Source organism: Symphodus melops (genome assembly GCF_947650265.1).
Source record: "Symphodus melops genome assembly, chromosome: 12".
In the NCBI taxonomy this organism is placed as follows: Eukaryota; Metazoa; Chordata; class Actinopteri; order Labriformes; family Labridae; genus Symphodus; species Symphodus melops.
Window position 1 is genome coordinate 7,563,790 of NC_136702.1, and position 20,050 is coordinate 7,583,839.

A 20,050-nucleotide genomic window follows, 5' to 3' on the forward strand; every position below is an offset into this window, starting at 1 on the left:
AACAAAAACATACAGTGAAAGTGGTGTTTATGTTTGAATTACACTGTTTTCACATAAATCAGATTGACTGTTAATTTCTAAGCCAGGTGCTCCAAACAGTGAAAAACATTATTTGTTTTCTCAGGACACTTTATTTAAAACAACAATGATTATTCAGCTCAAACTGCAAAAGAAGAAACAACACACGCACACAGCTTATGTGCTAATGTTCCACAATTGGCGCAATGAGCATTGGGAAACTGCTATGCACTGTTTTCTATTTACTATTCACAGCTCTTTTAACTTAAGCCACATGACAAAACATGCTGCCCAAACATTTCAAGTTTAATTTGCTTCTAAATGAGAGTTGTGACCAAATCACAATGCTTGCGTTTTATTTGTAAGGCCACAACATGACATCAGTGTGAAGAAATCCTCCCGTCTCCACCCTCTTTAACACTCAGTTGTTGTCGCACAAGGTAAAAGTCACAATATATATATATATAAAACACAGTTTAGAAACATCAAATACACAAACATCTGGACCACTGCTATACAGTACATGATGTAACCTAAACTATGTGGGTAAGTCCATAAAAATAGACACACAGAATAAAATAAATAATAACCTATTGTAATAATAATTTTTTTCAGTATCTGTCAGTTGGACCTCAGCTTTAGCAGTATTGTTTTTTCAAAATCCAAATCCATCCCTTAACACAGACACTAAATCCAAATCCATCCCTTCACACAAAGACACTAAACAGAGGGAATTCCGACTGGTCTGGCTGCAGGAGGTCGACCAGGAAACAAATAGTTCCAGACAGGCCTTCAAACAGACTGTAGACACTAGTCACTGAACGGGAACCTGCCTTAAACTCCTCAGTGAAGAGGAACTCTGCAAACCTTTAGAGAAGAAAGAAGAACAGAGTTAACAGAAACTGACATTTCAAGAGAGATGATTGCAGCTGATGTGAAAAATTAAGCTGTACTGTAATAACATACAGATACGAGCTATAGGCGATTAAAGACGGACTCAAAACGTCCTCAGACTCAATATTCTTTAAATGTTTTTTTCTGCAAACCACTCAAGCGTGTCTGTGATTGTGAGTCTCCGGGACATTGGTTGCCATAGAGATTTTTCGGTTCACTTTTTGTATAAATTTGAAGAAAATGTGTGAAGTTGTTTATAAACCTTAACTACATCACAGACATAATATTTGGTTTGTTTTTTTATCCTTCAATTACATAGTTCTGTTCAGGGAAACTTACTGCTGGCACAGATGAATCTCTAACTTTCTCTGTCAGACACAGCTGGTGTAGCCCAAATTAAATCTATAGTCTACTCAAACATTTGACCTTTATGTAGGGATTTCTTACTTCTGAGCTCGGTAGATGTATTTTGAGTTGCCAGTGAGCCGATAAAGCAAGAGGAAGACGTAAGCACTGCCTGCCACTCCATGACAAATCCCAGGTCCCTTCTTAAGCAGACCTTTCTGCCACACAAGCTCTCCACAGCGGATACAGGTGTCGAGATACTGCGGTTTCTTGTTGATCAGGTAGGCTTTGGCAAAGAGATATGCAACACCTGTGTAAGAGCATTGAGACAGAAATTGAATGAGGCAAAAAGACCTTATGGAAGAATACATGAGCAAGATCATGGTGATGTGTGTACCTGGGGCTCCGTGGCACCAGTGCACCAGTTCGTTCTCTCGCTCAATGATGGCACCCAGCTCTGCGGGCCAGTTACAGTTCTGCTCCTGGTTCATGAGGAAATCAACGCTCTGCCACACCAGGTCCTTCTCTGCCCCGCTGAGCATGTCCTGGTAGCTCAGCAGCATCTGCAGCACTGATGAGAGGCCGTGAGCGGCACCTGACAGGAAGGTGGAGGGATGTGAGGGGCTCATACACACAACCACCCAACCAGGCATGCAGGGACGCACCATGCCAGGCACACAAACACAACCAAAGAATACAAGCATAAAAAATCTGAATTCATGGAGGACTTGTATTTTTTTGTTGTTGCATCTTATCTTTTTAACTGAAGCCCACCATATGTGCATACTTGTGATTAATTTGTTTCTTTAGCAATAAAGTTGCATCATCTATTTTAGTAGGCTGCACATGATGACATGATTGTATTTTTAAAAACCTAACACCACTTTGTCAGGATATGGATCAGATCAAAAGACACATGATGAGCATCAAACACAAACTGTTTGAAATGTAGAGTGAATAAGCCTCCCAGTATCTGAAGACGGTTCAAAATAAAAATATAGCATTTCATGCAGTATTCTGTGTAGATTCTCTCCTAATAATGCTGGGCACATGCAGGGGAAACACAGCTCTCGTCAGTGTCTGTGAATTCCCTCTTTTTCTTTCTCAGATCATTGTTGTTTCTGCAAATTACATGAAACCCCTCTCGACCTGATTTTATTGAGAATGGGTTAACTCTTATGCATTAGTATCTTCAATCAGGTGTTTCCTCAAAAATGTATTTATTTGCAGTTTAAGAATGTGTCATTCCATTTTATCGCCTTGTCATCCTCACAGTTCTTGACATGTCCATGCAAAGGCAGCCAGCGAGGCTATGCTTACTATGAACTCTGTGTTGGTCTGAAATTTACTGAGGGTCTCCCACCCTGACATCTGGTCATCTGGTGCAATCAAGGAAAGGAAAGATAGCTTTATACATGTTAACATGTGTCTTCTGTGATCTTGGATAACAAGCATTGTGAGTTAGGAGAAGAGCCTTCAAGAGCCAGCAGTTCTGAAGGGATGATTGACACTCACATAAAAGTTCATTTTAACTTGACTTTAAAATGTTGCAAACACAGACACATTAGACGCATACAAGGGGATGACCAACTTCTGTATCACCAAATGAACTCTGATCAATTCTTGTGTTCTTACCAAGATACTCGGTCCCATAGTACGAGTACATGAGAGGAAAAGGCTTTCTCTTCTTCCGGGCGTACTGTTTTCCTGAATCAATGATGGCCTGACAAATTGATTTGATTTGATCCTTACTCAGAATCTGCAGAATACAAAGAGAGCATCATGGACACAGGACCCATCCACACCTTTCTGCATACAATTATTATAGGTTAATAAGATCTGTGGTTAAAGACTAACATGCTAATATGTTATATGGAGATATAGTCACTTGATTTTCTACCTATCGTAATTTAGAAAAAGTAAATGCCCGGTTTTAGAGAGCAAACAGTCAATCATAAGAACATTTTTCTAAACTATTTTGATAACTGGAAAACTTTAAAATCCTAATGGTTTCAAAAACAAAATATTCATTAGAAAATTCCTTAGAATATAGCATGTTAAAACATCATATAATTGTTTTGGATTAACAGCACCTTCAATGTTACATTGTCCCCCCCCCCCACATTAGGACTACAAACTATTTGAGACCTGTTAGTACTAAGGAGTTATAGTCCTTTTGTAATATGAAAATGTGTGTGCGCACAATAGTGTTGTGAGGACGTTACCTCTATACCCAGCTTCTGTTTGAGGACCAGTACGGCACACAGGTATCCAGCCCGACCAACAAACAGCTCATCTGAGCCACACTCCAGAAAATTGATGGGAGCACACACCTCCCACAGGTTACGAAATTTGTTTAACGGCCTAACGAAATCAGCCAAGCCCATGGATTTGTATATCATAGCGGCCACAGCATAGATCCCCGCCCCTCCGAGCAGGAAGGCAGCGCGCATGTTTTTGTCCGGCTCTGCGTCCACGGATCTGACCGACACGTCAATGATTTGCTTGGCAGTCTTCAGGTAAACCTCCCTGTGTTCGGAAAACAGCGGACACTCACTGACATGATACAGCATGTAAGCCACCCCTGCCGGGCCATCGTACAGCCCCCCATCGCACTCTGTGATATCGATGGGAACCCGTTTCAGGACTTTATCGACCGTCGCAACGATGGCGGGCACGACGACCTGCGCGTCCTGGCCCGCGAGCAAGGCACCTTTGTAGTCAGAGAAACGGTTGGCGAAGCAGCGATTGTTTTCCATAACCAATTAACAGACGACAAGAACAGCAAAACGTCCAACCCTCACTAAGAAGTCAGATCTAGGGTTAGACTTCCCAAGTTATCCAAGGATGCGAGAGGCACCAATTTTTTTGATTGCTCATCCAATCGCGTCAGTCATCAGCTGATTGGTTGCCGGGAATGATGGTTCAGTCTCATATTGGCTGATGGGAACATCGGCCTGGCTGCCTTCAGGGACCTGCTCTACTTCACCTTTAATGACTCGTGACAGCCAGAGATGGAGGAAGTATTTCGGCTCGATATTATAGAAAGGAAGTCCAGAATTCCAAAATAAATATATAGCCTATTAAAAAAAAAAAAAACTTACTTTACCCTTATGTAGGTGTGGGTCCACAACTTGTCCATCGGCCTATAAATACATTAATCCCATTTCAATTAAGATTAGAGACAATTAACCATTGCAGATTAAAGAACAGACGGATTTTAAAGTAGGCCTATTATAAAAGCAAATAATAGTATAGGCTCGGCAAAAACAAGTTTAGACTAACTTTAACTGTCGAATTCATTAAATAAAGGTTTTTTTTTTTTATCTCGGCTATTCATTAAAGGAGGGACTGAGAGTAATTGAAGTTAGGCTACTTAAGGATGTTTTAAACGCATCACTTCCTTCGGACAGCTTACTATAGACCTCTTTGGCTAGCTTCATTGGTTGCTTGCCTCATCACAAATACCGAACTTGCAAAATTCATAAATCAATAATGAGCAGGAATTAGTATAACTGTAATTATATGCGATCATCACCAGGTGGCGACAAAAACCACTGGTCAGCTGGCTGCTGTCTATGGTGCTGAAGGCTGTGATAAAGTGGCTAAATGTTTTGGGTGTTTTTTTCCAAAATAAACAGGTAAGAAATAACATGGGGAATTGACTAAATGTGTGTAAATGTATTTGTCGTTTCTTTTTGAACTTATAGCCTGCTCATAGTACATAGTACATATTACGAATACTTAGTTTTAATCCCACTACATTCATTCAGCAGCTAAATTGACTTTGTAGTTTGAGATTTCATATCTTACTTTTAAAGGAAATATTGACATTTCTAAAACACAACGCACAAAGATTAACCCAATAAACAAAATCAGTTTGTCTACTTGAGGGCAACCCAAACAAAGCCTAACCTGGTACTGAGAATAATAAACCCAAAATTGAAGTGAATAATGGACCTTATACCTTAGGGATGTTCTTTGTTGTTTGCTTTATTTTGCATATACTTCTTTGTATAACATTTACTTTGTAAAATTCCCTTTGTTTTACTCTACATTGAGAGTCAAGAGAACATGTTAATTTGTATACAGATAAAATCCTCCACATCATCTAAAAAGAAATAAACACTTGATACTGATCTGCATCGGATCCTGTTTTTAATGTGCCCTCAACAGATGATTTTCTATGAAGTGGCAGCCAATACATATTTCTTTTGTTGTTTCACACACATCACTTTGTGCAGGGTAGTTAATCCCAAAAGCATTACAACATTTCAGAAAGGTATCATTTTCGTACCTCGTGTTTTTTTCCTCATCTCTATCATTCTGCCTGCCACTCAAAGAGAGCCAAAAGGTTATCGGTGTTGAAATTGTGTGAGCAAAGCTTTGAATCTAATTTCAAATTAAAAAGAGTTTTTTTTTTCTTATCGCTTCAAAGAGATGAAGCAGACCATGAATGCCAAACAGATAACAGCTTTGGGAGAAACACAATTTGATGATTATAAAACTAATTTCATTTCTGATCACAAAAAATATATCACAAAAAGTATTTTCTGTGAATTCATTTTGAGATGATACGACACAGTCTAATAGATGGAGAGAGAGGTGATGCGGATGTCGATTCAACATCAAGGAAGAATAGAAATGGATGCAGTGGCAGTGGAAAAAAATACATGATTTGGTTCCACTTGGTTCATGTGATAATTACTTGAAGAAGCAAGGAGAGAATTCAGTATGTTCACATGAAAGCATTATTTAAGACCGAGCAGCCATTTTTCTTTGATGGTGGTTTTCCTCCCAATCAATAAACAGTTTGGAGAGGAATACATCTCTGTATCAATACAACTCTGCAGCTAATGAACTTGGGTTTGAAGTACATTAAAAATGGTTTGAGTCGAACTGGAGGAACAACATTTGTATCTGTTTTGTGGACTGCCTTGGTACAGGAAACAGACATTTGCATTTATATTGAAAATGATTTGGGCCCATTTAGTCCTGTTTGATACATCAGACAACTCTTTACCACATCTTGTTTAAAATGTGTGGACTGATAATCAGAGGAAAAGTTTTATGAACAGTTTTTTTCCCAAACTAGACAGAGAAACAGACAGACAGACGATTATTTTTATATATATATATATATATATATATATATATATATATATATATATATATATATTTTTACATATTCTTAATGTCCTGTTATCACTTGATGTACTTGTATTTATGTTTCCTGTTGTATGTGGGGTTTTTTTATGCCTGAGGTTATGTGCACGTTTCTATTTTTTCTATTTTCTTTACATTACTGCAAAAAAAACCACATCTCCCTCTGGAACAGCAAAGTTAATGTCGAGATACAGATAATGTGTCATGTAATTGAACTAATAATTATAAATAAAGAGTAGATCATGAACAATCAATCCTCTGCAGGCATTGTTTTTATCCAAATGGCGACAGCATTCAGCTTGTGGCTCGAAAAATGACGCACGCGAAAGCAGGGGGGCATGTCGTTCATAAAAAGACCAAGACCCCCCTGTTATCACCACATTCCTCCCCCTGAAGGCTGCAATGTCTCTGAAGGATTCCCTCATTACTACAGGGGAAAGCAGGGGAGTGGTTCGAAATGTTTCCAGAGTATTTTTAGACTCCATCGGAGAGCAACATGAATACAACATCTGGTTCCCTGGGATCGGGATCGCAGCAGTCTACGGAACAATCATCGTGGTGGGTCTGGTGGGAAATGTCACTTTGATGAAGACGTGTCTGCTGGTGAAGTCCATGCGGACAGTGCCAAACTTGTTCCTGTCCAGTCTGGCACTGGGGGACTTGCTCCTGCTGGTGACCTGCGCCCCTGTGGACGCCAGCCGATACCTGGTGGACGAGTGGCTCTTCGGCCGGGTGGGATGCAAACTGATCCCGTTCATCCAGCTCACCTCGGTGGGAGTGTCTGTGTTCACTCTCACCGCTCTCTCCGCTGACAGGTACTGCTCACGCAGGCATGCTCAAATGTGTCTCACTTCCCCTAATTGTTTTCCACAAGTGTTGTTTTTTTTGTTTTTGTTTTTTAAAGCTCCAATTGTGCATTTCCTCGCAATACATTTTACTTTTCCTTACAACACTTCGTATTTCCTCGAAATACTTAATACTTACATTTATTTTTTTCACTGACCTCATAATCCTCTCCTTCTTGTTCTCCCTCTCTGACTTTGATCTGGCCATGAATATCCTATGCTCATATTGTGTATGGGAATGGTTGTGTGAAAGTCATCTTAAACAGAGGTCTCTCAAGAAGAAATCAAGGTGATAATCTGTTCACAACAGAATTCTGAAGGCACATAAACAGAAATGTGTAAAGAAATGAACAAACTATACGTTTCCTTCACTTTCAGAGGTCAGTAGCTAAACAGATTGAGAAGCTATGATCAACAGGTGATTTGGATGAGATGCCAAACTCCAAATGAAGTCTATTTGGTGCTGAACAGTGATAAACTCTACAGTGAGACTAGGAGGAATAATCTTATATTTGATTAGTGGGATACATTTAATCTGCCTCAGTACATTACATTATGTGACGTTGTTTAAATATCTTTGATTGAATGTACAGTTAAGTAAATTGAGGTTATCAGTTATTATTATCAGGTTATTATCTTGTCCTCATATTGAAAAAAGCAAATTGCCAAAATTCGTTGCTCCACAGTTGTCTCCTCTCTCAGGTACAAAGCCATAGTCAAACCACTGGACAGCCATAAATCCAACGCTAAGCTCAGTGTTTGTTTTCGAGCTGGAACCATCTGGCTGCTGTCTGTGACTCTGGCTATTCCTGAGGCCATTTTCTCTGACCTGCACACCTTCACCACCAGCCACAACAACGAGACGTTTGTGACCTGTGCACCCTACCCACACGCTGGGGAGCTGCATCCTAAAATCCACTCAACAGCCTCCTTCCTCATCTTCTACATTGTCCCGCTGTTCGTGATATCTGTGTACTACTGCTTCATGGCTCTCAGCCTTATCAGGAGCTCTGCAGAAATGCCTGCTGAAGGTCAGCTGCACTTCCAGAGACAGGTGAGTGTGGAGAATTTCTATTTTATTTTTTTTAAATATGAATGCTTATTTTGTGTGAAAGAATAAGTGTTTCACTGAACCAATTGAATCTTGATAACACTATTGATGCTCCTGTATGCCCTACCAAAGCAAATCAGCCACTACATTATCAGCCACAAGATTTACAACTTAAATATTATAATTTTAAAACTGCGGGATTAGCATCAAGGTAAATGGGGGTCCAAAATGAATGCAAATGCAAAGTTCCTCACAGGAGCTTTTTCATTTGGAACCTGTACTTCATTCAACAACTAACATTTTTACTTTTGAAATAAACACATAATAGAGCTGATAACAACGGAAAAGTTTTAGTTTAGCACATAAGGGGTTATATTTATGAGTTAAAGGAATACCATTGTAATCAGCATTGTTATGGATAATGGATCATTCCAACGATTAGCAATTCATCAAAAAGATGTTGGCTAGTTTTACTTATAATACAGTGATGAAAATGACAGTGATCGATAAAAATGTTTCACACCATTCGAACTGATTTAATGTTACCGACAGGCAGGCACTGTAGGCAGAAAGAAAAGCTGGAATTGTAAACTTTAAATTGTTGAAGACAACAAAGCATGTCAACATGGTCTCTTACTGTCCTGTTCGCAGATCAAGTCCAGACAGCGAGTGGCTAAAACGGTGCTGGTGTTTGTCGGCATGTTTGCTGTCTGCTGGCTGCCCAGTCATGTGATCTACCTGCACCGCTCCTACCATTACGACCAGGTGGACACTTCCCTAGGCCACTTCATTGCCAGCGTGTTTGCTCGAATTCTGGCTTTTACCAACTCTTGTGTGAACCCGTTCGCCCTCTACCTGATGAGCAAAAGCTTCAGAAAGCACTTCAACAGGCAGTTGCTGTGCTGCACTTCCCACAGATTGATGTACAGTCACAGCAGCAGAAGAACAACAAATACAACCAGCATCTGAAAGCTTGTGTTTTCTCACACTGCATGCTGCCTGTTCTTCAGCAAGACTCCTGTAACGTGGAGCATTTTTGTAGTGCAGTAGAAGTCATGATGTGCGTAGGTGCTGCATGGCTTCTTAAAATGTTGGTCATGAACTTTTCACCACCAATCTTGTTCGGTGTTTCTGTATTTGTTCTGTGCATTTGTTTTGTGATGAACCTTGAGGATTAATAAGCATGATTGCAAACAAGTTGAGCTCTTACAAAACCTCTGCTTAGTGATCCACCTACTGCTAACTGAAAAATGTTTGTCAAAAGAAGTTCATGTTTTCTAAATGAAGTAACACATTGTGCATGAAGATGTTTCAGTTAGATGTTGTGAGATTGTTGTGTGTGTGTTAGTTGTCTCTTCTGTATATTGGATGCAAAATAATAAGCAGGATTTTTGCAGTGTTTAGTTTGTCTTTGTTATTTATTTGGATCCATCCTGTGCCATCCATGTCAATTTCAGGTTGAGTTATAAAACTGGTTATTCTCAGAAAGAAAAAAAAATCACAGCATTTATTGAACCATAGTTTTAACATGTTTGGTTTATGTTGACATTTCAACAATAAGTAGTTATTGGATGTCCACTTTGTTTAATGCCAATAAGAAAATGATAGAATGGTAACTAATATTAATATGTCACAGGATTATCATCATCCCTGCTCGTCCATGCAGCAGTCAAGCATTTATTTTCTGTAACCTTCAGGTAATGTTAGCATGTTGACATCTGTTCATAACAGTCTATGTGTCCACCGCAGTGAGTGTTGGCTGAAAATAAATCAGAGATGGGAAGGGGAGTATTTTTTGAGGACACAGAGATGGCTCACACCAGATGAGGAACAAGGACCCTTTTACCAAACGCTAAGTTCAGTCAGGAAGTCAGCGGGCTGGCCACCCTGTTTTGTTGGTGACACATTAACACTGTGTTTGCTGTAACATCAGGGGTACACACACCTCCATTCTTCCCACTCTGATTTTTTCTCTTCAAGGTGACTTAGCCTCTGAGACTCTACCTGAAGGAAAATCTGGCTAAAAGAAACATCTTATCCAAACGAATGAGTCTCGTCCCACCATGTGTAACAAAACCTTTTCCACTGAGCACGTTAGGTTAAGTAGTATTTTTTTATAGGGTCAGCATGTGCTCGCTAACATCAATACACCCACACATACAAACACACAATTACAACTTATCAGAACTCTGTTCAGGTAGAACAATGTCAAAATGAATCAAATCAAACAGACTCACATGAAGTGACCTTTGAGAATGGCATTTAAATACTGATGGTTAAATCCACTTGGGCACCCTGGGCCACACAGTCTCTTCACCTGACAGACATTAAAACCTTTTTTTCTTACTGCTGTTTCATCTCCATGTTGACGTTTAGACTTCATTTACCCACTCGTCCTTAACTCAGCCTTTGTGAAGCGGTTGTACCTGAACGCTGATCTTGCTCAGTTTTGTCTTTTGTGTATCTGTTCAGTTTACCAAATAAAAAGTGCATTACACACACACAGCTAACGTCCCCTTGTGATTTACTGAGGGTTTTCATGCTTGGTCTCATCAGAATTTCATGACTTTTATACTTATTTAATCACAGCTTTACATGATGAGCTTGATGAACAACAAAGACTGGGGGTATTTGGAAAATTGATGAACTAAAAGCAAAGAACAGTTCATTAACCTTGGAGTGTCCGGAATGTTTTCCTCAACTGTAAATTTAGTAAATGTGCTTATGTGTCATTGTTGTTTAAAAACAATGTGCACATTAAACTACACACATTCTCGAGGCTAAAATAATACACATTATTAAGATTCTACATTGTAATATCTTTAGAAAAGAAGTTCAAGATAATGTAGGTGTACAATGGTAAACTGATATAGTATTTAGCATCCCTTAGACATTGCTGATATTATATGAGCTCAGAGCAGAATAAAATATCATTTGATCACCAATTACAGAGTAACATCAATTACAGAGGTGAGTTGTGCTATTAGGAGCTGAGGTGGCCTTGAAGGTTTACACTCCAGCAGGTAGGGAGTGGGCTTCAGAGATCTGATTTATTCTCTTTTTCAACCTAAATCAAACTTACTTTTCTTACATGTAAAATGATGCTGGAAAATAACAACAACATTTTGGAAAATTGAAAAAAGCCAAACAGATATAAAAGGGCTCAGATTTTTAAACTTTTAAAAATGTGTCAATCAAGTATGAACACATCATATACTGTAACGTCCCACCATCACAACCGAAATATTCACAAGCTTTCAGTCTATCTAACAATCACAATACGTTATAGCAACAGTAATAAAAAAAAAAAAAGTTAAAAAATAAAATAAAATAACAGAATACTCTGTCGCTCTCTCTGAATGGGGCTACATTTTTTTTAGCCAAGATGTTTGCAGATGAGAAGGCACAAATGTTAAGTCCAAACCTGTGGCACACGGGGGACAGAAAAATGAGGAGCCATCTCATCGGTAGAGGAGGAAGTCCTTGATGCTGTGAGGAAGGAAGAGGCTGGAGGCTCTGTGGAGTCGACTCCTTCCCAGACTTCTTCTGATACATATCCGACAGAGCTGAGATAGAGTGCAGGGACCTGCTGGGCAGACATAGAGGGAAGACTTGTTATACCGTCCAGAGAGTCAACTGTTGGATGTGGATACGATAAACATGCATTTAGTGGATGTTATGGTCCACAACAAACCTTTTTTCTGTAGTACAGTTCTCATAGCACTGTTTGGAGGCGACAAGTCCTGCGGTGTCTTTCCCTCCACGTTCCTACTACAAGCATCGGCCCCGAAGTCCATCAGAAGATCCACTACGTCGGCTCCTCCAGTTCGAACGGCAGCATGCAGAGGACTGTCTCGCCCACACCCGTTTTGAACATCAGCCCCTACTTATCAACAGGAACAGATTTACTTTATAGTCAATGCATCTTGGTATGATTTCATAAATAATTGTGACTTTGGAGTGTCCATATAAATTAACAAACAAAAACAAAACTGCAACAATTAGAGCATTATAATGATTTAATATTGATTGAACTAGTGATTGTTTTTTGACACTGCAGATTTCCCAGGTTACGTTACCTGAGTGTAGCAGAAGTCTTACACAGTCTGCAGCCTGAGCCACACAGGCAGAATACAGAGGAGTCCCCATTACTGGCATCTCAATGTCGATGTGAGCTCCATATGAGAGCAGCAGCTCCAGACATTCTCTGTGACCTGACGAAGGGGCAGAAGAGCATCATTATCTGTGCTGAGGCAGCATGCAACATCAAAACCTTTAGAGTCACACCTGCTTGCTCTTTGCACACACGTACACACCTTTCTTTGCAGCTTCGTGGATGGGTGATGTCAGCAAGTCTGGAGTGTTGACCGAGGCCCTTTGCTGTAGAATGAGTCTGACACAGGCAGCACTGCCACTGCTGCAAGAGTTGAAGAGAGGTGTAGCACCATCAGTTGAAACAGCCTCTGCCTGACAGATGGGGGGGAAAAAAGTAAAAAAAGAGGCTCACTGATGAACTAACTCTTAGAAAAGAAATTGGACACAGAAACCTACCGTTTCAACCTAATTTCTTTTTACATCCGAGTACACATGAGTTGAGTGAATCTGTCATGTTGGGATAATGGACACTCAAAGTCTATAAAGCAGAAAACATTCTTACATTCGCTCCATGGTCTAGCAGGAACTTGGCACAAGCATAATGGCCGCCAAGACAAGCTTCATGGAGAGGAGAGACTCTGTCCATGGTGAGTGTGTCCACATGGAAACCCTGTAGGAGACATCAATAAAACTGTCAGTCATCCGCTATATTCCTTCTGAAGATCTTTACTAACGCACTGTATACATCAATCTTAATAATTCATTAATAATAAGAGACCCATTAAAGCGTTTACCTGAGAAATGAGGCTTCTCAGGTGTAGTAGTCTGCCTTGGTAGGCGGCTTCATGGAGAGGAGTTCTGTCTGACCAGGAGTCTGAGAAACAGGGACTGAGATGAGCAAAGTCTCCAGACTCAGAAAACTCACAGATATACTCGAGGCCAAACAAGCTCTGTCCATTGTAATGTTAGCTTGACCTCATGTGGATTCATGTTTATCTGGTTTCAGGGTCATCACACCCGGAGACACCAACACTTTCAGAACAATAGTCAACAATCTTTGCATGCAAAGTGTCCAACTCCTCTGCAACACTGAGTAAAATCACAATAAACTATATATGCATATGGCCCAATCACACCTGCTAGAAAGTTTACACAATAGCAATGCAGCTGTATGGCACGTTATTTCTTTCACCACATAACAAATAACTAAAAGTGCCAAAAAGAAAGAGAAAAAAAACTTACCGGCCATCAGGGCGTTGCATATGAGCCCCCCGTAGATGTACAGGGGCCTCTGCCAGGGCTGTGTGAATAAGGAAACTTCTGTTTGTACTACAGCCATGATGAGAACGAATCAACAACGCACGCTATCTTGGATGATCCACAAAATGTGTTCGGCCAGCAGAAAGACAGACCTGGAGTTTGTCTTCCTCCCTCTTATCTCAGACCTCGGCCACCTCCCCCACATTGCTGCCCCCCCCCCCCCCCCCCCCCCCGCCCACCCGTGACCCAGCCCATGAAATTGGTCCAGAGCTTGTGAATAACAATGGTTATTCGGATGGGCCCGTACCTACGATGCACCTCATTCATGTGAATGCATACATCTTCTGAGAGATGGCATGGCACAGCATGTATTTGTGTGTTTAGAAAGCAGCTTAGTTTAGAGCTTAGAGCACAGTAGATGCTATCACACGTTTAGAGAGATTTAATATTGATCAAGTAAAATTGAAAATCTCCTGATTAAAGTCAACACCACATACATTTATCATCCAACATTTGTATTTAAAAGTTGTCCTTAAAAAGGCAAACAACTTAAAATGTTAAATAGACAAAACACTTGAAATAATCTCATGTTTAAGCTCCGTCACTCAACTTGGAAACATTTACATCTAATACACAAAGTTCAGATTTGTTTTTGCTCTCTCTATATGCATCTCTCTGGATTTTATTGGAGTCTGAAAGCCTGAAAGCACGACACAATTCAAATGGCGTCATTGTTAGCCTTGAAAAGACACGCCAACACATCTATATCACCTCCTCTTTCACAGCTACTCTTTGTGTTTAGTCTGGCACCATTCATTCCACCGAGCCATCTCTTTTGTAAAACCAGTTGTGAGAAAGTAGTCTTCATCGTGTCATCATAGAGGGGCTTAGACTGCGACAATGTTCGAAGAGATGAAAAGAAAGCAGACGAAACATTATAAAATTGTGCTTTATTTCCTAGAGCAGCTTGTCTGAGCGTCATTCAGAAGTCAGCAAAAACAGAATGTCGCCAGGTAGATATGTAACATCTTAAAGTATCGTTAAAAAAAAAAAAAAAAAAAAGTGGTGTCACCCGTTTAATCAAAATAAGACGTAGTCATTTGCACAGATGCTGAGTTCTTCACACACTGGGATTATTACAAATAAATCCATCGCTGCAAATGAGGTATGCATGTAAACAGTTAGTGCGGTTATGTTCCCAGTTAGTTTGCAGTTAACCAGCCCTTTTACTCCTCCTGTTTAGTGCAACTTAAACTGTGCATGAAATATCAAATAAGTGGTTTTAAAAGCTTAGCTAAACGCCACAGATTTATATCTATATCATATATAACCCTTTATGCCTTTCAATTTTTAAATAAATTAATATAAACCAGATCCCCTTTCGATACATGTTTACAATTGTATTGTTCACTTTGAGCACTTTCTGCCTGCAGCAGTCCAACCCTAAAGAGGAGCTAGAAGAGAGGCAGAATGTGTCGGGATTGCTATGATGGCATTTGTGTTTCAGCTGCTTGCTTCATGGCACTTTTTTTACCGCTCCTTTCCTGAATCCACATTCCCTCAGGGCCGGTGGCATCTACCGCAATGTCCATGATGCGATCTGGCACCAGCCACTGTAGAAGCAGGAGGAAGAGAAAGTCTAAAACGGCCAAAAATGCAAAGATGGAGCCAGCCACGGGTCCGCAGTGAGCCCTCAGCCTCTGTAACCGTCTGGGGAGGGGGAGCACTTCTTCTCCAACCACTCGGTCGTACACCTGAGAGGGAAATCACACTTATGATTGATATGCTTGGAAGAAACGCTCTCTATTTATCTGCTTGCTATACGTAGAATTAAATCTTTGAGTCAAAAATCAAAGCTCTCACATTCAAGTTATCTTTATTTACAACCATTTTTTGTTAATGTGTTGCTGTAGGTGATCATTATAATAATTCTCTGTTTACAATTTAGGAGGAGTGACTGTAGCTTTATATGAAATAACCTTTTCCGTCCTCTCTGCAACATTTTTCCAGGTGTAGAGGTTTCGCACCAGAGCGTGGATGGAGGCGGGGGAGGGTACAGACCCTGTACGTTGACGGGCAATGACCGTCTCCAGACCAGCACATAATGACCGCACCGTCGGCTCGCATAGGGTAATCAAGTCGTCAGGTAACACCTCAGGAATGCCCCCAACACGAGTGCTTACCACCTCAAGAGACAAAACATCAGCCACAATGTCAAAGTGCAGCCTGAGCCTGTGTATCAGCTGTACTGTACACCACAAACAAAGTCTGTCTACTTAAAGCTACACTGAACACATTTTCTAACATTTTTGGAGACAGAGCCTGAAGGTTAGAATCCATTAGTTTTAACTACTGGCTCTTTTAAGAATATAAGTCAGGCCCTGTTTTATGAGTGTTGTGTTTCTGTTTTGCCATAGCTGTATAATTAAGTTGGATTTATTTATTTCAATTCTTAATTACATATCTTTTATTAAGATTTGCATCTGTCTCAACATATTTAATATAATTATTAATATCACCTGTGTTGTTTTTGTCCATTTCCTTCTCATGATTATATATTTATTTTTAAAGAACGTGCACTCACGCTGAAGAGATCGAAGTTCAGGGGATTGATGGAAATCCCCGGACTGCTCAGTTTAAAATCAATAAAAAAACATTTTGAAAACAAAACTAAAAGTTCAATGAATTCCAATAGCAGAAAGTTTCCACCACACCCAGTATGTCTGTGGGGATTTTGGATCAGATAGAAGTGCAGCCACACCCAACAGTGACAACCATGCATACAGAAAACACTCAGAGTACTCCATGGGTCAACAAAAACCAGTTTTTCACATTGTTGTTGTTGTAAGTGAACCCTTAAATGATCTACTTTTCTTTGAAGGACTAATGAATTCTTTTGAACATCTTGTTTAACAGCTAGATACCTGAAGTCCACAGCTGGCTCCTTCTACGATGGCCATGCAGAATGCTTCAGTCAGAGACGTGTTGAGGAAGATGTGCCCCTGTACGAGCACTCCACGGACATCTTTATGCTCTAAGCCTCCGAGCAGACGCACCCTGCGTTGACCAAAGTCAAAGAAGTCAGATAATATGCAGTATATATATATATCCAAACAAAACCTATTCCACTGCTCTTGCTAACTCCCTGAGCCAGCTTGTTGGCCACCTTTATCACTTCCTGTTTTTGTAAACGAAATGACGTATAGTGGAGCTGCTGCTGCTGCCATCCACGGGTCAGCGGTTAAACCTATGGTTTTATCAGATAAAGGAAACAATCATTTTTGCCTGTTCTATGTTCTATTTTGCCAGCGTTACATGAGCAAAAACAACACCAGAATTAAACACAAACTCACGGCATGTTCTTGTTCTTTCAGCTCCCTGATTGACATAAACAGCAGAACTACAGACACTTTCAATGGGATTTTCGGTACGACCTGCTCTCATTAATAATGTCATCACAGAAATAAAAAAAACATGGGAATGAGGGAAATGAATCAAGCCTGTACCTGTCATGAAGTTGGTATTTCTCTCTCACTTCCTCCAGCACAATTCTCTTCGGTCCCTCTCCACCTATTAGGAAATGCAGGTCTGGATGTTTGAGGCAGAGCTCCGGGATTATTCCACCAAGAAGATCAATTCCTTGACAGGAGAAGAAACGGTAAATACTTGCTTGACTATTAAGTAAGGCTTAAAATGGCGTGACCTATACCTAACTTTTTTTTCTATGTATATGCATAGTACTGAACGAGGTTTTTCATAGTTTTATGTACTGTAACATCATCCACTGACCTGGAGAACTGAGGGCTCTAACTTTTATAACTACCAAAAGAAAAAAAAGCTCCATGACAACTTGCTTGTCTACGATTAAAACTTGGATTAACCAGCAGAAATAGCAGAAAAATAGGCGAAAATATCCAACAAGGGAGCTTCCTCTTACCTTTGCGGTAGACAAGGCGGCTGATCACAACAATAGTGATGGTGTCTTGATGGCGCTGGGAGGGGTCAGGGGTGAAGTCTGTAGGGTCAACAGCATTGGGAATAACTGAAACTATCTCTGGGTTGAGAGCTGCACGGAGCACTGTGTTCTCTTTACTCGTGTATGAAACACACACTATGTGGCTGGTATCACACAGGGACACAGTCAGAAGCTTGTTGGTCAGCACAGAGCTCACGTCAGCAAAGCCGAAGAGCGAGTGGTCAGTGAACACCTGGAGAAATAGAAGCGTTTGAGTCAATGTTTAGTTCATAACATAACATTTGATATTGATCTGTCGACCTGGCGCAACATAAAAGTCATGTACCGTGTTAAGGCCCATAGTCTTGGCATGGAACAGTGCATCGTGGCCCATGGCAGAAAAGGAACTATGTGCGTGCACCACAGTGATACGTTCCCTCACAAACACGCAGCGCAGAAGTGGGAGACTGTGGAAGCAGCTGGTGGCTGTGGACTGGTTGTACATCACCTGCAAGGGGAGGTAGTAGACCTTCAGTCCGTTGCTCAGGTACCTGACACCCTTTCTTGTGCCATAGGCATGGGTGACAATTACCACTTTGTGTCCCTTTTCAATCAAGCAATGGGATAGCTGGTAAATGTGACTTTCTACTCCTCCCATATTTGGATAAAAGAAGTCGGACACCATGCAGATATTGTGTTTCCTTTGGGTGACTCTGGCGACATCTTCAAAAGCTCCAGAGACTCTCTGAGATGACGGGGTATTCACAGCTGATGCTCTCCTTCTTTGGCCCATTGTAGAACCTCTAAATGGCTGATTCTCACTGGAACAACAAACAGAGATATAAGATAATCACATAACCAGTTCAAAACTGAATTAATACAAATAATACAAAGTTTAATAATCTTGTAAAATGCGGGTTCAGTCCTGGGATCATTTATTTTAATGCCACCTTTTTTAAATCACCTTTAACATTCGTCATTACTTGAGCAATTTAATAAGAAAAGTTCTAGACATGTCTTTGAGTAAGACTGTCTAAGGTGGTTGTACTTCGTTTGATACTGTATGTTTGCATAATTGTAAACAAGAAATGACTTGTTGCTTAGTGCAGAAACCTCCGTTTTTTGATCACTGTGGTCAAAGCCAGCATCGACAATGTTTGACTTTCTTATTACCTTGTCAAAGTTTCAAATTATAAATAATATATGGGGGGTAAATAGTTAATGCTGCTGATCAAAACAAGTTACTACTCACTTACAATATTGGATCTCTCTTAACATACATAAGGGAGAGGGGTGTGATGTTTTCTTAGCAAATATCTAAACCACAGTCCACCAACATGATTAAAATTTATGGTATACTTGTGATCTTTTTAGTGTTTACAGTATAATCTCACTACAGTAAGGCAAAGCAAACTTTGTTTACGCTTCACATTTTGGCTGATATAAAACAGATAATGCTGTCTGTGTTGATTTGCCTTACCGTGGACAAACTGTCAAAGTCGTTCCAGCCAGTTAAAATATCCCCATCATTTTTCAGATACAGATTCATTTCTACTCGCTAGCCCTGAGCTAGCCAGCTAGCCGCCTCTATCACTTCCTGTATTTTGTAAACGTCATACGCATTACGCAATGGTTTACGGTGACGCTACTGTTGATGGATATATTATACGTACAGTATGTAAGTAAGTAAGTAAGTAAGTACACAGACACGTAAGTACACGTAAGTACACAGACACGTTTGTAGATACAGTTTTTGACGTACGTGTCCTTTAGTTTTCCTTTGAAGATGTCTACTGTATCCATTATTTGTGTTGATGACGAGAATGACATTGTATATCGGAAAGTTAAAGCCCAATGAATGACAAAAGTGACAATGCCATTTCTAAAAGGAAGAGTGACAGATGAGAGTTGAAATGACGATGTGCATACAAAGAATGATCATTATTGTGGATATCCAAAATGTTTGACTGAGAAGAATATAGATTTCCAAAATGTAGGCCTACCGTATAATCTTGTTAAAGGTTAAACTGTTTGTCATAGCCATCTTTTGTTGGGAATTAGTTAATATCCTAATTTCTTGATAATAATTTATTTTTACTTTGATTCTCATACACTTTTCAGGTAAAATGCACATACATTTCTTTGGCAGAAGTGGATTAGTATAAACAGTGCTGGATTGAATATTAATGTTACATTAGTTTGTTGAAATAACCCAGCCAGCCAGTCAATCAATCAATCTTTATTTATATTTCACATAGACATAACAAACCTCAGGACATTTTCCAAAAAAACAAGTTCAAACACCTTAATCTTTGTTATATTATTTATAAAAACCCAAAATTACATCACCATCAGCACTCTAAGCTAAGTGTGTAGACGTTGTATATGGAATATTTTTAAAAGACAAGAGAATAGATTCAA

The 20,050-nt window shown here is 40.0% G+C and overlaps 4 protein-coding genes across 6 annotated transcripts; 1 reads left to right on the plus strand and 3 right to left on the minus strand.

Moving 5' to 3' along the window:
* Positions 1–713: 713 nt before the first annotated feature.
* On the minus strand, positions 714–4,461 carry LOC306833200 (lanC-like protein 3). The gene is made up of 5 exons (XM_079358313.1): positions 3,483–4,461; positions 2,893–3,016; positions 1,655–1,852; positions 1,360–1,567; positions 714–885 (listed from the first exon to the last, which is right to left on the minus strand). Exons 1-5 carry the CDS (start codon positions 4,014–4,016, stop codon positions 726–728), a joined length of 1,224 nt encoding a protein of 407 aa, XP_079214439.1. The 5' UTR covers positions 4,017–4,461; the 3' UTR covers positions 714–725.
* Positions 4,462–6,825: 2,364 nt separating this feature from the next.
* On the plus strand, positions 6,826–9,758 carry LOC306833248 (gastrin-releasing peptide receptor-like; the record flags this gene model as incomplete). Its single annotated transcript, XM_079358371.1, has 3 exons — positions 6,826–7,238; positions 7,971–8,322; positions 8,971–9,758. 3 exons carry the CDS (start codon positions 6,826–6,828, stop codon positions 9,286–9,288), a joined length of 1,083 nt encoding a protein of 360 aa, XP_079214497.1. The 3' UTR covers positions 9,289–9,758.
* A 1,936-nt stretch (positions 9,759–11,694) lies between these two features.
* Positions 11,695–13,807, minus strand: asb11 (ankyrin repeat and SOCS box containing 11). Of its 2 annotated transcripts, none has more exons than XM_079358229.1 (7): positions 13,657–13,807; positions 13,209–13,288; positions 12,977–13,084; positions 12,636–12,786; positions 12,399–12,533; positions 12,014–12,202; positions 11,695–11,905 (listed from the first exon to the last, which is right to left on the minus strand). In XM_079358229.1, exons 1-7 carry the CDS (start codon positions 13,751–13,753, stop codon positions 11,781–11,783), a joined length of 885 nt encoding a protein of 294 aa, XP_079214355.1. In that variant the 5' UTR covers positions 13,754–13,807; the 3' UTR covers positions 11,695–11,780. The 2 variants fall into 2 exon arrangements, with proteins under 2 accessions (XP_079214355.1, XP_079214354.1); XM_079358228.1 differs by having other exon boundaries at positions 11,695–11,908.
* An 800-nt stretch (positions 13,808–14,607) lies between these two features.
* Positions 14,608–19,246, minus strand: piga (phosphatidylinositol glycan anchor biosynthesis, class A). 2 transcript variants are annotated; one of them, XM_079358164.1, is made up of 8 exons: positions 19,110–19,246; positions 18,222–18,450; positions 17,976–18,137; positions 17,612–17,882; positions 17,181–17,313; positions 16,599–16,731; positions 15,654–15,860; positions 14,608–15,428 (listed from the first exon to the last, which is right to left on the minus strand). In XM_079358164.1, the coding sequence occupies exons 2-8, from the start codon at positions 18,420–18,422 to the stop codon at positions 15,159–15,161; spliced, it is 1,377 nt and encodes a 458-aa protein (XP_079214290.1). In that variant the 5' UTR covers positions 18,423–18,450; positions 19,110–19,246; the 3' UTR covers positions 14,608–15,158. The 2 variants fall into 2 exon arrangements, with proteins under 2 accessions (XP_079214290.1, XP_079214289.1); XM_079358163.1 differs by having other exon boundaries at positions 17,976–18,450.
* Between the last annotated feature and the right edge of the window lie 804 nt (positions 19,247–20,050).

What these genes read in the sequence shown, in the direction of transcription:
- LOC306833200 (XM_079358313.1), bottom strand. Translation starts at nt 4,016, where the DNA reads ATGGAAAACAATCGCTGCTTCGCCAACCGTTTCTCTGACTACAAAGGT. An exon ending in CTATGGGACCGAGTATCTTG is followed by an intron (nt 1,853 to 2,892) that starts GTAAGAACACAA and finishes CCTTCCTGTCAG; the next exon opens with GTGCCGCTCACGGCCTCTCA. An exon ending in CTGGTGCCACGGAGCCCCAG is followed by an intron (nt 1,568 to 1,654) that starts GTACACACATCA and finishes GCTCTTACACAG; the next exon opens with GTGTTGCATATCTCTTTGCC.
- asb11 (XM_079358228.1), bottom strand. Translation starts at nt 13,753, where the DNA reads ATGGCTGTAGTACAAACAGAAGTTTCCTTATTCACACAGCCCTGGCAG. An exon ending in TGCTAGACCATGGAGCGAAT is followed by an intron (nt 12,787 to 12,976) that starts GTAAGAATGTTT and finishes CCCATCTGTCAG; the next exon opens with GCAGAGGCTGTTTCAACTGA. An exon ending in CCACGAAGCTGCAAAGAAAG is followed by an intron (nt 12,534 to 12,635) that starts GTGTGTACGTGT and finishes CCCCTTCGTCAG; the next exon opens with GTCACAGAGAATGTCTGGAG.
- piga (XM_079358163.1), bottom strand. Translation starts at nt 18,422, where the DNA reads ATGGGCCAAAGAAGGAGAGCATCAGCTGTGAATACCCCGTCATCTCAG. An exon ending in AAATACCAACTTCATGACAG is followed by an intron (nt 16,732 to 17,180) that starts GTACAGGCTTGA and finishes TGGTCAACGCAG; the next exon opens with GGTGCGTCTGCTCGGAGGCT. An exon ending in TTGCAGAGAGGACGGAAAAG is followed by an intron (nt 15,429 to 15,653) that starts GTTATTTCATAT and finishes TTTCCCTCTCAG; the next exon opens with GTGTACGACCGAGTGGTTGG.